The sequence below is a fragment of the Cynocephalus volans genome, chromosome X (assembly GCF_027409185.1).
Source record: "Cynocephalus volans isolate mCynVol1 chromosome X, mCynVol1.pri, whole genome shotgun sequence".
Taxonomy (NCBI): Eukaryota; Metazoa; Chordata; class Mammalia; order Dermoptera; family Cynocephalidae; genus Cynocephalus; species Cynocephalus volans.
Genome location: NC_084478.1, coordinates 61251717 through 61266781, shown reverse-complemented (window position 1 = coordinate 61266781; position 15065 = coordinate 61251717). Strand labels below are relative to the sequence as shown.

The window sequence follows — 15065 nt, the reverse complement described above, 5'->3', positions numbered from 1 at the left end:
CCTTACCGGTAATCTTTTTTTTTTAAAAAAAAAAAAAAAAAAAAGGTAGGAGGAGTCTCACTGCAGGATTCTTGCTACAACTGGACCAGGCAGGCCAAAGACCTGGCCCAAGGGGGAGCCTCCTGACTAGGTCAAGAAGAGAGTCTTTGTCAATACCACGCCGATTTTCCCTTTATACCACCATGTGGCGCCCCTCCCCCCATTCCTCCAGCCCTTAGGCTCTTTAAAACAAAATAACGAAATTCAGGTTATGGAAAATCGGGGGAGGGGGGGTGCGGTGGCGAGGCCATAGTTGCGGAAGGAAACGGACTACCATTCCCTTAAGGCCTGGCGGGGCTGCGATCCCACAGTCCCTTTCCCCGCCCCTGGGCCCTGCGCCTGCGCGGAAGGTCCTGCGCGAAGAGGAGGGGGCGGGGACAGGACAACGCGCCTGGAGGAGGAGGAGGAGGAGGAGGAGCAGGAAAAAAGAGATCATAGACTTCCATTTCGGCCTAGAGCGGCCCTTAAAGTGCTGGGGAGAGGAGGGCGGGCGGGGACCACCCCAGAGCAGGCCGCCGGCAGTATCATGGCCACCCGGAACCCCCCTCCCCAAGGTGAGCGGCCAGGGCCCGAAGTAGTATCTGGGACGCGGCTCACAGGTCTCGACCTTGGTCCCGGGACGCCTCCTCCTACCCCTGCCTCAGGATTCCTGGGGCTCTGTTTTTCTGGGGTTTTTTTGAGGCAGCCCCTTTGAATCCACCCTCCGAGCTATACTTCTCTCTCCCCTCTCAAGGCGGAGAGGGACCTCCCCAACCCCAACACAGCCCTACCTCTTGCCTTATCTTCACCTCTTGGCTCTTCATCTCCATCATTAGACGTATTTCTTTAAAAAAAAAATTTTTTTTTTTTAAGTCTTGACTCTGAAGTGATTTCTTCCCGTCGGGCTCCTCGCCGGCCCTCAGAGGAGGACCCCCTCCTCCCACTGATGGAAATGGATCCTGCTCTGACCCTGGCCCTACTGAGATTTGGGGGGGTGACCCCTCACTGCCGTGCAACTCGGAAGTGGCCCTGGCTCCGTGCCCCCAGGCCGGTACCTGGGCCTCTGGAAAGGCGAGGGGGGTATCATTGCAAGGCCCTTGACTCTTGAGGCCCTAGTCTCAGGAATTGAGTGTAACAAACTCATTAGTTTCCATCCTGGCATTTTTAACTGTAGGCCAAAAGTAACAGTGAGTTGTAACAGATAAACCAAAATGTATGGGACATTTCTGACTTTTGATTGACTCAATTTATTTTTTCCATTTTGTATTTTGAAGAGTGTGAAAGCGATGACGACTCTTACGAAGTGTTGGATTTAACTGAGTATGCGAGAAGACACCACTGGTGGAATCGAGTGTTTGGCCACAGTTCGGGACCTATGGTAGAAAAATACTCAGTAGCTACCCAGATTGTAATGGGTGGCGTGACTGGCTGGTGAGAACAACATCTTTTTCATTAAATTTCATTGGGAACTTGAACTGCTATCCTTTAAAACATGGGCCAGAGTCACCATGCACATTCAGTGGGTGTACACTGTTAATTCCGGAAAAGCATTGCTTTGAGGCTTTTCTCTGAGTTATTTATTTACTTATTTTTTTAAAAAAGATGACCAGTAAGGGGATCTTAACCCTTGACTTGGTGATGTCAGCACCACGCTCTCCCAAGTGAGCCATGGGCCGGGCCTTTTTCTCTGAATTATAATTGGTTTAATCTACGGTCAGAGGCTCCCTGTTGGGTATCGGTGATCCCCCCCCACCCCCCCACCCCCCGCCATGCCCACCACTTCCTCTTTCTCCTCATCTTTCCTTTGATTCTTTATGTTTCGCCCTCTCTCAAGTTCAGCAAATGTAGTGCATCTGGTTCGGTGATAGGAGATGGGAAGAAATATGAGTTAATTATATGTAAATTTTTACTTGTCATTCAGTGCTAACAACTGGAAAAACCTGAGAGGAACTGCCACAGTAGAACTGGCCTCTAGGATTGTCAGCCCTGTAGAGAACAGTATAAAATGCTCAGTAAAAATTGTCGATGATTATACAGACGATTCTATTTTTTTGTGGGCTAGTTCAGATAATGATAATACGTTGAAAAAGAACATTGGTTCTGTGTTGGAATTAAAGGTCTGATTGTTCTGTAATAATACTGTGGAGTACATTAAGGAGGAGTTAATAAGCATAAACCTCACCAGTTAACATTTCAGGCTACGTGATTACACAGTTGCTACTATTTCTAATTCTTTTATTCTTGGAATAAAAGATTAGCCAGAAAACAAGGGGCAGAAATAAGTTTAACCCTTTATTTTGGTTTTCTTTTTTGTTTTTTATAAACCCTTTATTTTGAAAATGTTCATGACTAGCGAATTTTTGAAGTTAGGGTGAATAATCATTTTTTTCTTAGATTCTAAGTTAAATTCATCTTACATCAATTTAATTGAAATATTTACATATTTCTACTTGATAAGTATAAAATTAAATTTTCTTTCTTTTTTTTTTTTCTGGCCAGTATGGGGATCTGAGTCCTTGACCTTGGTGTTATCAACACCTAACTTTAACCAACAGAGCTAACCAGTCAGCCCCTCTATGCCTTTTTGTAAATGTCAGTTCATGGTAGAAATTCTGTGGTGTGATGAAAAAAAAAAAAAAAAAAAAGATTCTGTGGTGCAGTACTTATTCATGATGTGTGCTTATTAATGCTGCTGTATGAAAAAAGCCTACAATTAGAAGAAAGAGATGCCTGGTCAGGGCCTTGGTCAGATGATTCTCCACAGATTGATTGTATTTCTATTCCCATAATTCAAGGTATGGTTCTCTGCTTAAAAAGGCTCACAATTTGGTGCCATAGGTGGTTGGTTAATGTGAGTCAGGGCCTAAATCCCAATTTTAAAAGAGACTAAAAAATAATTAGGAAATAGAATTATCAAGTCATTGTATGGTTTCTCCTTGTAGACCAGACTTGGTGAGAAGCCCCATCATTGGCAGCAGTTTTCTTGGAAAGCCTAGAGACACAGCAGTGGGAGGTAGTAGGTTCATTTTAGTGACTAATGCCATCTAGCAGAGGATACATATGCTCCCCAGGTTGTTGTGGAGACCTGGCTGCTGCTCGCCTCTTCTCCCTTTTCTGAGCCTTTGTTGCTAAATCCCCTACTGAGGGATACATTCTTTATAGTAATATATACTAGGAACTAGGTAATAGGACTCTAATATTATACAGGTGATTTGTTGCAATGACTAGATTCAGTGTAGTACATTTTTGCAATTTTCTTGGGTATAAAACTTATGTGATAATATGATGTATGTTAGAACAAAATAGGCATTAACCTAACTAACAATTCAGGACATGAATGGGAGGCTGAGGAGATTATATTTAGTTGTAAATAGTTATAGTTTTGATCACTATAAGAAATTAAAACTAATATGAGGATGGGTGGTTGCTAGGAGAGATGGAATGTGTGAAGATCAGTTAGAGGGTCCTTACAGTGGTCTGGAAGCAAGGTAATGATGCCCCTGAGAATGGAAAAGAGAAGACAAGAGTCAAATAATGTTTTGGAAATAGAGTATATGGAACTTTGCCATCAGTTGTTCCAAGGATGTAGAAGGCAGAGTCTGAGATGACTGTGAGGTGGCAAGCTCGGAGAATGGTGCTATCATTTATAAATTGGGACCTTAGCAACAGTCGGTTTAGCTGGAAAGAGGATGTTTGCTTTGGGACACTTTGAATAGGTGGTTCTGGGTGCTAGAAAAACCAATCATGTAATTGAAAGTGTAAATTTTTCATTTAGGAAGGTGTATTAGTTTCCTAGGGCTGTTGTGACAAAGTACCACAAACTATGTGGATTAAAAAACAACAGAAATTTATTCTCTCTCAGTTCTGGAGGTTACAAGTCTGAAATCAAGCTGTCATTGTTACTGGGCATAGGTCTGGCTGTCTGCCCCTTTTTAAAAACAAATAACTCAAAAGCCAAATGTTGGTGAAAATGGAAGTCAGCTTTTATTCAGGAATACTGTTGACCTGAGAAGAGATGTTAGGCTAACCCAGTAAACCTGAAAGAGAATGGCCAGACTAAAGCCATCTCAAAGTCTCACATTTACTGAGGGGTTTTTAAAGAGGGGGTTAAGGGAATGGAATGTGGGAAATGAAAAGCAGGGGAGAGAGAGAGAGAGACGTGAGCTGTGGGGGTCCCGTGCAAGGAGCCAGGTACAAGGTCTCACCAAGGCTCCTTCTAGTTTCTGCTCCGTCCTCGCTGTTATCTCGGGATCCTGCTGGAGGGGTGGAATCAGCGTAGCTTTACTGATGTCTTCTTTGGTTTCCCAGGGTCTGAATAGTACATACAAATCTGCAAGTTTGCAGCTTCAGGCTGGCTGGAAAACAACTTTACATTTATGTAAATAATGTCATCTTCCTCCATTACCAAGGTTCAAAGTATCAAATAGCCATGGGAAAAGAGGGAACTCAGAGAAGTGCATGCCAAGAAAAAAACTCCGTCCTTTTAAAATCTTTTAGAGCCCATGGGGTTCAGGTCCCAAAATGGCTTCAGTCCTGCTCACTCCAGCATCAGCAGGGTTGGTTCCTTCTTAGAAGCTCAGAGGGAGAAATCTGTTCCATGTTTCTCTCCTAGCTTCTGGTGATTACCAGCAATCCTTGGCATTCCTTGGCTTGTAGACCTATTACTCCAATCTCTGCCACATGGTCATCTTCCCTCTGTGTCCTGTCTCTATGACTTATGTTGGATTAAGGGCCCACCCTGCTCCAGTATGACCTCATCTTAACTAATTGCATCTACAGTGACCCTATTTCCAAATAAGGTCACATTTTGAAGTTTCAGGAAGGACAAGAGTTTTGGGGAGATGGCATTCAACCTAGTGCAGAAGGCTACAGTTAGAAATCTGGGATTCTTTTGCACAGTATGGATCTGGAATACTGAAAGGAATATGAGTTCACTGAAGGAGAGAATTAAGCACAAAAGAAGTATGGGCTGACACTCTTATAAGATAAATTAGACAAAACAGGTTTGATACAAAAATAGATATTAGATGAGGAGGCCATGAGAAATGTGGGCTAAAATAGTGTAATCATAAACATGGACCTCCAGCAGGACCTTAAAGGGTAGGAAAGCTTTAGATAGGCAAAGCTAGGTGGAAACTCCTAGAAGCAGGGAGATTAATAGCTTGATCAAAGGTGATGACCTGTTTGGAAACTAATCAGGTTGGAGCAGAAGGTTTGGGTAGAGTGGGGGTCTGCCAAGTGTATGAAACATCTTGATGGTATTAAGCAAAACAAAACAACAAATCATTTTTGTTATGGGAAATTTCAATGTATGCAAATGTAGAAGTAGGATAATGAATCTCCGAGTACTCACCCTGTAGTTTCAGTAGCCACTCTTTTTTTCCTGTGAATTCCTTGCCTCATCTCTCCTCCATTCCTTATTTTGAAACAAATCTAAGACATTTTAGATTGTGCATTTTTGGCTATCCTATGTAACTGAAGGGATATATTGAGGGTTTCTGGGTAGCTAAGGGACATGATCAAAAGAGATGGGAAGGGCCGGCCTGTGGTTCACTTGGGAGAGCGTGGTGCTGACAACACCAAGTCAAGGGTTAAGATCCCATTACCGGTCATCTTTAAAAAAAAAAAAAAGAGAGATGAGAAGACATTAAGATTTTATTAGGAAAGCAATGAAAAGTGGCAGAGGGAGAGGGTTTGGTACATAGATTGTTCTCATCTTTTGTTATTTCTTTCATTAAAGGTGTGCGGGATTTTTGTTCCAGAAAGTTGGAAAACTTGCAGCAACCGCAGTGGGTGGTGGCTTTCTTCTCCTTCAGGTATGTCAGAGCTTTTGACACTTGCCTCTGCTTACATAGGTAGCCCTTGGGAACTGAGAAAGTCAAGTTTAGCAATTTCCCTCCTGTCTGTTTTAATAGAAGGTGAAATTTTTCTTTTAGGCATCAGGTTATGGAAAAACTACAATGAGTTTTGAAAGCTGGCGTCTGTCATGAAGACAACAATTTAAATACTTCCAAGTTCCTTAAGCATAGTTTGATTCCAGGTACTAAAAAGCTAACTATTAAAATTTGAAGTGCCTTAATTTTTTTTACTACTTACCTAAATTTCCCTTGAAGCATCTCCCTGGCTAAATAAACATTTCACTAGTAATATAACCTACTCATCCTGACCATTTTAAACATTTATTTAAAATTCACACACCCATAATATATAAAATTCAAAAGTTCTCTTTCTTTTCCTGTTTCCTAGCCATGTGGTTTTTCTCCCTGGAGGAAACTGCTGTTAGCAATTTCTAGCATTTTTTTTTAAACTAGAGAAACAATAATATAGAAAGTGGAAAATTGGGTTTAGAAAAATCATTCATAATCCTATTTCTGAGGCAGGTAGATTTGAAATTTTAGTTTTGGTTCATGTTCATGTTCCTCTAAGTATAAGGTCTAATAATGCTTTGCCATTAGAGGATATTTATCAGGATATTGTCTGGCATTCACATATATTTTGTATATATTTTTCCAAAAATATCATTCCCTGAAGATCAAATATAGTAAATCCAAAAGTTTAAAATCTCTTGGAATGAATGTTAGCAACAATTTTAAAGATAGAGAACTGTCAGTTTTACCAGATTTTTTAAATGATTGATGTTCATAGCAATCAAAATCTGACCTCAGCACCTAAGACTTTGATCATGTAATAACCAGTATAGTTGCCTTAAGTACAAAGGAACTGGATTTGTATGTGTTAAGCACAGATTAACACATACAAAATATATTTTCTTTCTATTGGTGACATTATTAGGAATAATTGCTTATAACTTATAATAAGAGGTGAAAAAGAATATGATTACTATCTAAATTTAGTCCTTTGGATTCCTGCATTGGTACAGAAGAGAATTTTGCTTAAGCTGATTTTGACCTGCCTGGGTTTATATAGAATCATATATAATTAGTTAATTCTGTAGCTATTTTGAAGACTCGGTTGTCGTTTTTGTTTAGCATAAAAGGGTATTGGACTGAAGCAGAGTTTCCTAAAATGCTCAAAGAATAGAGAGAATTGTATATTTTAATCCATTCTGCATGTCAGTTTTTCAGAAGTCCATTCAGTATGCACCATTCAAATCCACATTTTGCCATTGCCACCTCCTACTTTTCCATGCTTAGTCCACATATTCTTTGAAGTCACTAAGGCAGAGGAACACAGGGCATGTCTGCATCAAACCGATTTTTCCCAAAAATATAACTGCTTTGAAAACTCAGTAGAAAGAAAGTGAAAGGGAAAACAGAGTAACAAACGGCTTTTAGGCTAATTGCCTAAAATTCTTTAGCCCCATATTTATGACCTTTACTCATATTTATAGATAGTTTATTTAGAACTTAAAGCCTTTCGAATAATAATATTAAGTATTTTCTGGTAGATATTTATCATGCTGCCATCTTAAAATAGACAATGGTATATAAATCTTTTAGTTTTTGTTTTTTGGAGTTATATATGCACACAATTCAAAGGGTCAAATACTTAATACAAAACTTGCTACAAATTAATCCTTGGCCTTCCTCACTACCCCCATTTTTCCCTCCCTTGAGGCAACCACTTTGAACTCTTAATTGATTCTTAAGGTACTAATCTCCTTTTCCCTAGACAAGTTAATTGGACATTTCTTTTTTGTTTATTTTGGTTTTTTGGTGACTAGCCAGTATGGGGATCCGAACCCTTGACTTTGGTGTTATAACATATTATCTTTTAATTTCATTTTCCCACAAGCTCTTTGAAGTACCCTTGTATTTACTATGTGTGACTTGTCTTCCCCCAATCCATAATTTCAACCAGCATAATGGTTAGAATATAGTCCCTTCAGTAAGACCTTTAGAAATACATCGTCTAGTGGAGCACTAGCATCTTTGGAAACCATTTTAATTGCATGCCTGTAGACCAAGAAGGCTGGTGAGAGATAGTGAAGTTGAATGTCTTCTCTAATTTGAATTGAGGATAGGTTCTTAGAGAGTGGCAGAGGCTGAAAGTTTTCTTTAAATCACCAGATGCTAGTTTGATGTGATTGCCTTAATAGACTGCAGGTCCAGTGTTGATCCAAATGGTCTGTCCTGCTTCCATGGAATTCTTAGCATCTACACAGAATGCTCACTAATGGTTTATTTTTTCAGTTTTACAAACAATACTGAATGTATAGCCATTTATATACATCTTGGCACACTTGTCTTAAGCAAATATATGTATTTAAGCCTTTTGATTGTCAACTAGCCTTCCACAAAGTACGTGTCCGTACATCCTCACCAGCCCTATAAGAAAGTACCCGCCAACTTTTCACCCTTTCCGTACTGTACTCTTTGGAAGGAAGTCATTATGTACAGCCCACACTTAAAGAGTGGGAGTTATACTCCACCTCCCTGAGGACAGAGTAAATACATGAATTATTTAAAAGTTTTCTGCTGGAAGATTTGTCTCTTCTTTATTTGTTAATTTATTCAGCCATTGATTTATATCAATATGAACTCATGAGTATTTTATACTTTGGGTTAAAATCTAATACTATTTTATTTTATTGTTCAAATTGTTCCAGCTTTGGCCATTGGGAGCTCTTTCAGTTGTGCATTATCTTTTTTAATCTCTCTGAGGACATAAATGATCCAGTTTTGTTTTGTTTTTTAAATTTCTTTCTACAAAGTCTGTTCCTCTAAATTTCCACACATCCCCACCCCCACTTGTTTATTTTGGTCTTTAGTTTTCATGTTAAAGGACTTCCTCCATGCCTGATGATCTTTGTTGTCTGCTCATATGTAAGAATTGGGCACTAAGAGCTGGTGGAAACCTCTAAATGTGTGGATGGGGCTTTTCTTTCTCTGGGAAAATCGACCAGTTCAAGAAAAGTGATCTAAAGACTTGGAGTTGGGATGTTATGTGGGGGAAAAAAAAAGACTTGGAGTTGGGGATGGGAGAATTTTCCCCAATGAAACAGCCCCATATAGATCACTATATAGTAAGGCTCACAAACAAAAAGCTCTGTTTACCTGTTTAGAGCCTTCCAGCCAGACATGAATCCTTGAAAGCCTGGCATGATTTTTAACTTGGAAAGTTTTATTCTATTGAAACCTCTTTACCTAATTTTATTAAATGTTGTAGGAAAGTCAAATGTTGTTCAAAAAGCAGTTATCACTGCCCCACCCCCTCCCCAATCTGTTGGCTTGTATTTCCCTGTAATTGCTCAGATGAGTTCTGGGTGGACAAGACTGAATTGGGTCCCATATGGTCAATACTTAGAAGGTATTTGTCAATTAAGTTGGATGTACCTGAACCCCACTGGGGATAGATTGCTTGTCTTTGGTCAACTCTGCACTGGAACATGCTGCGGAATTTGGACTGGTATCCTTCAGTTTAACCAGATTTCCCTCCAAGGGAAAATAATGAACATCTGTCTCTCTCTTTCTTTTTTTTTTTTATTACAAAAAAATGACCGGTAAGGGGATCTTAACCCTTGACTTGGTGTTGTCAGCACCATGCTCTCCCAAATGAGCCACAGGCTGGCCCAATAATGAACATCTTAAGGAAATCTTTTCAATGATAGCGGGTCACTTCAGCATCAGACAGAGATCATTCTTTCACTAGCAGACATGAAAGGGCTCTTTGGGATAATCTAGCCCAGCCAGTTTGTTGCTGAGAGTCATTATTTGAGCCAAGTTGGTTAATACAGGATCTAGTGTTTATTCACTGTCTTTGTTATCATTCATTCACTGTGTCTCATTTGCCTGGCATTATCAGGGACTTCACTGGGAGAGCTAGTACTGGTCAGTGCTGAGCTGGAAGAGTGTGTGTGGTTCTGAGAGAGAAGAGGGAAGACTCTGCTTGGAGTGCTGGGGAAGGAGACCCCAGAGAGGCATTAATGTCTTAACATCTCAAGATTTTTCATTTTCCCTGTAACTGACATTTTACTCCAAAACATGGAGGATTCTTTAAACTATACAAAATCTTTATCTCAGATGACCCCAGATTTATTAATTTTCAGTGACAGATGGCTATGTGGAAGTATTTTTATGTATCATGTATAGAATGCTGTTTATGAGAATTTGTTTATTAATTTATTTGGTTTTTCTGGTGGCTGGCTGGTAAAGGAATTGAACCCTGGACCTTGGTGTTTTCAGTACCACACTCTAACCAACTGAGCTAACTGTTCGGCCCCAGAATTTTTATTTTTGGTGGCTGGCTGGTACAGAAATCGAACCCCTGGATCTTGGTGTTATCAGCACCACACTGTAACCAACTGAGCTAACTGGAAGATTAACTTTTAAAAAAAATTTAGTAACTTAAAATGTTAGGTCTTTTTTTTTTTTAAAGATGACCAGTAAGGGGGTCTCAGCCCTTGGCTTGGAGTTGTCAGCACCACACTCACCCATTGAGCTAACCGGCCATCCCTATATAGGATCCAAACCCGTGGCCTTGGTGTTATCAGCACCGCACTCTCCCGAGTGAGCCACGGGCCGGCCCTAAAATGTTAAGTCTTGAAAATGACAACTGAATTGGGGATTGCTGATAAGTGGTAGCATAGATAGTATTTTTGGTTCTGTTCTAACCAAAAAATAAAGCCATATTCATACATAAAATCTTCATACTTCTCACAAGCTTTGGATTAAGAAAATACGTTGAGATTCGGCAAAAAGTTAAATTCTCCAAAAACTTTAAAGTAATCAACTAGTTTGATTATTTAGTGCGAGTAAGAAGTCTTTTGAATTTATATGTAGGAAAGGCTTCTTTCCCATCACCTCCATGCCTGTGACCCAAATTGCTGTGTCAGGTACTGCCAAAAAAGCTTCCACTTGCTATTTTGTTTGATCACCACTCTTGTTTTGCTGAGGCTGGAGTTTGAAGTAATAGTAGTTGAATAAATACAGGAAGAAATACAGATAAACAAAATTCTTCAAGGGAATCATTCACAGACAAAATAAAACCTAAGATTTCCAGTCAACCTATTTATATAAAATCTGATATTTTTATTTGAAGTATTTTATATGTGGTTAAAAGTCAAAGTGATGCATTAAAGGGTTACAAAGAATGTGTGAGTTTTATAGATGTGGTTTTTTATGGTATATATGGCTTAGTTGTTCACTACTCGTGATTATTTATATTCTGATTTTATTATTTGTAGGCACTAATTTATTGTACTGGCTTACACATACCCTATTATTCCTGTTCAGATTTTGCAGTGTCTCAGTAGCACCATATGAGGGTTTTTCTTAACAATTAATATGCATTTAGCTATAGTTTTATTAAAAGAACTGGCATGAAACTTGTAGAGCATATTTCTTTATATTTTACTTTCAAAGGCAATTACCAAGAAGTATTCTTTTGCGGGGGGAGGGGGGTGGCTGGCCAGTGTGGGAATCCAAACCCTTGACCTTGGTGTTACAAAGCTATGCTCTAACCAACTGAGATAACTGGTCAGCTCCAGAAAATATTCTTGATTTAAGTAGAGTCAGAGTTAATGAAGGGCCTTTATCAGGCTACTTTAGATTTTTTTAGTGACCTAATAACTGACTAGCTTCTGATCCCTAGCAATTAAACATCTGTTTAATGAAAAGGTACTTTTATTACCTATATAATTTGCATACTCTGTATCTTTTTATCTAAATTTCCTATTCCAAAAGGTATGATAGAATTACAGTACAGTTATAATATATTTTTTGTAATCTTTTCCCATCATACGCTATACTTTTCTTAACACAGTGTTCATCACATCTAAGTAGTTACTTATGCTTAATGTCTGTTTTCCCTAACGAACCTGAAGCTCTCTGAGGGTGGGGACTTTTGTCTCCCTTGTTCGGTGCATTGGCACAGAGTAAAAGCACTCAGTATCTTCTGAATGAAAAAATTAGTGCATAAATAGCAATTTCTTACCTGTAAGTTTCATAGATTTTTTAAAAATCTAAATGTTCATGTATTCCTGGGTAATAGATTAGTTAGCAACCTACTTGGTTTAGAATTAACCGTTTTTATTACATTTTTGCAGATTGCCAGTCACAGTGGCTATGTGCAGATTGACTGGAAGAGAGTCGAAAAAGATGTAAACAAAGCGAAAAAACAGATTAAGAAACGAGCAAATAAAGCAGCACCTGAAATCAACAATGTAGTTGAAGAAGTAAGACGATATACAATTTTGGGTCCTTTTGCTGTTGTTATTGTTGTTGATGTGTTTCACTTAGCAGAAAATGAGACTGGGGATTATCTTCTTTTTAAAAAAATTGGTGTTTTTAGTCATATGTCAAGAGTTTTAAGTAAAATTTGGGATCAAACCACCATTTAAATCAGTCGTTATTTTTTTGGTGATAACATAGATTCCCCTGCCCATCTCCCACCCGCTTTGATCAGCATATAAAAGCTGATAATATTATTCTTCCAAAAACTTTCCTTTGCTTTTATAAATATGTACGTGTGTCTATATGGTGTAGTAAAACTAAAACTATTTTTTTCCTTGAGGCACAATAGTTTAAAGATGTATATTTTTTTAATATGATTAATATGTTAGTTTTATTACTGTTATTGTATGTATTTTGTCTCTTTTCTTCTTGTATTCTGTTTAGAAGTGAATTGAATACACCCTTTCCTTTATTTTTGTTTTATCCTTTTACTCCCCCAATGTTTTATTTTTAAAAATTTCAAACCAGTTGAAAAGTTGAAAAATGCAGTGAATACCTAAATACCCTTCACCTATTCACCAAATTGTTCACATTTTACCTCATTCACTTTATCTGTACGTGGGTGAGATTTATACTTTTTTCTTTCCAAACTATTTAAGATATCACGACTCTTTCCCCCCTAAATACCTCAGCATGTATCTCCTAAGAGTATGGATATTCTCCTATGCAGCAAGAAATACCATTATTAGTTCAAAAAAAAATTTAAGATGATACAGTAATATTTTCTAACATACAGTTCATATTAAAATTTTTCCACAAAATATCTTTTATGGCTTTTTTTCTCAATCAAGAATTATATATTGCATTTGGTTGTCATATCTGTGAAATCACCTTTAATCTTAAAATAGTCCTCTCATCTGTGTTTTCTTTTTTTTGTTTTTCATGGCACTGACATTTTTGAAGCATCTAGGCAGAATATCCCAGTCTGGCTTTGTCTAATGGTTTTCTCATGATTTTATTTGGGTTAAACATTTTATCAGGCTGATGTTTTTTTTGATCTTGTACATTTTTTCTTATTGACTAAGTGGATTTTTAATAAATATCATTGTGCCTGCTGTGGCAATTTATTAAATGATCTGTGTTAATAACTTGATGAATGGACCATTTACATCTGCCCTATAGGTAGATTTCTTCCCCCCTACCCCCTTGACCTTTGTTTTATAACACGGATTTCCTTTTACCTCTCAGATTATTGCTGCTGTATACCTGTTATCTCAGTTGCCAAGTTGCTTACTGGGCCTGGCTGTGGGCTCTACACTCCTTCAGTTTGTAATGAATAACTGGAATTTTGTGTGGCATTTGGCACCTGTGGTAGTTGGTGCACAGGAATTTTTGGTGATTTTTTTTTTTTTTTTTTTAAATACAGCAACCTTCTCAAAGCTGGAAATTTTTTTTTTTTCCTAATTTTTTTTTTTGGCAGCTAGCCGATAAGGGAATCCGAACCCTTGACCCTGGTGTTGTAACACCGTGATCTAACCAATTGAGCTAACCAGCCAGCCTAAATGTTTATTTAATTGAGGAATATAGCTGAAAATGTTACTTAGTGCCAGATTCAATAATTAAGACTATTTTTTAAAATTTGCATCTTTATTTTTTTGGTGGCTGGCCAGTATGGGTATCCAAACCCTTGACCTTGATGGTGTTAGCACCACGCTCTCTCAAGTGAGTAACCAGCCAGCCTTGTGTCTTTTTTATTGTGGTAAAATATATGTAACATCAAATTTGCCATTTTCACCATTTTTTTTTTTTTTAATTTTAAAGATGACCGGTAAGGGGATCTTAACCATTGACTTGGTGTTGTCAGCACCACGCTCACCCAGTGAGCAAACCGGCCATCCCTATATGGGATCCGAACCCGTGGCCTTGGTGTTATCAGCGCCGCACTCTCCTGAGTGAGCCACAGGCCAGCCATTTTTAACCATTTTTAACTGTATAGTTCAGTGGCATTGAGTACATTTGCACTTTTGTGCAACCATTACCACTATTTATTTCCAGAACTTTTTCATCATCTCAAAGAAACTCTGTGTCCATTAAATACTAATTCTCTTTGTTTACCCCTCTCTCCCGGCCTCTTTTCTACTTTCTGATTCTATAGATTTGACTATATAAGTAGAATCATACGATATTTGTTCTTTTTTGTCTGTCTTTTTTCACTTAGCATAATATTTTCAAGGTTCACCAATGTTGTAGCATAATTAAGAGTATTTTTTTTTAACTTACTTTGTGTTTCAGGCAACAGAATTTATCAAACAGAACATTGTGATATCCAGTGGATTTGTGGGAGGCTTTTTGCTAGGCCTTGCATCTTAAGGACATGAATGTTCTACCATAGTGGATTCAATGTGAGAAGAGAAGTGGTGGCTACAAGGTGGTCTGTCAACAGCACAGACCACTAGAGTCTTCAGGGCAAGGAAGAACAACTGGCTGGACAATATTGAACTCACAACTTAGCATTTTGCCATCTGAAGCTTGGCAAACTAGTATTTGCTGTCAACCTATACGGTATGCAAACAATAGTATTCCTGAGCAAAACACTTTCATCATTTTTAAAAATTTGCATCTGTTTAGAAGCTAGCCTATAAAATATCACCATTGGATGTAGATATGGAAAAGAAATAAATGTTGGATTTATTGCCCAGTGAAATATTATCCTCTTTTTATTTAAATAAGGTGTTCTTCATTATGCTTTACAGTTTAGTGCCAATAAATAAAAATTGGTATTATAGCTTCAATAGTAGGGCTGACTTGTTTTTTTAAAAGATACATTTGCAGTAAACTGAAGAATTGTAATGCCCTTCTTTGGAAAGCTTTAGAAATAATAGAATTATTAAAGATATTATACAGACTCCTTAC

The 15065-nt window shown here is 38.3% G+C and overlaps 1 protein-coding gene across 1 annotated transcript; it reads left to right on the top strand.

Annotated features, from left to right (window-relative positions):
• Positions 1-448: 448 nt before the first annotated feature.
• Positions 449-14856, top strand: FUNDC1 (FUN14 domain containing 1). Its single transcript, XM_063084097.1, has 5 exons — positions 449-593; positions 1293-1449; positions 5759-5834; positions 12026-12154; positions 14445-14856. Exons 1-5 carry the CDS (start codon positions 566-568, stop codon positions 14520-14522), a joined length of 468 nt encoding a protein of 155 aa, XP_062940167.1. The 5' UTR covers positions 449-565; the 3' UTR covers positions 14523-14856.
• The last annotated feature ends 209 nt before the right edge of the window (positions 14857-15065 follow it).

Bases quoted from the DNA above. Each gene is read 5' to 3' on its own strand.
- FUNDC1 (XM_063084097.1), top strand. From the start codon at position 566: ATGGCCACCCGGAACCCCCCTCCCCAAG. The intron at 1,450-5,758 runs GTGAGAACAACA...CTTTCATTAAAG, and splicing joins ATGGGTGGCGTGACTGGCTG to GTGTGCGGGATTTTTGTTCC. The intron at 12,155-14,444 runs GTAAGACGATAT...TTTGTGTTTCAG, and splicing joins TCAACAATGTAGTTGAAGAA to GCAACAGAATTTATCAAACA.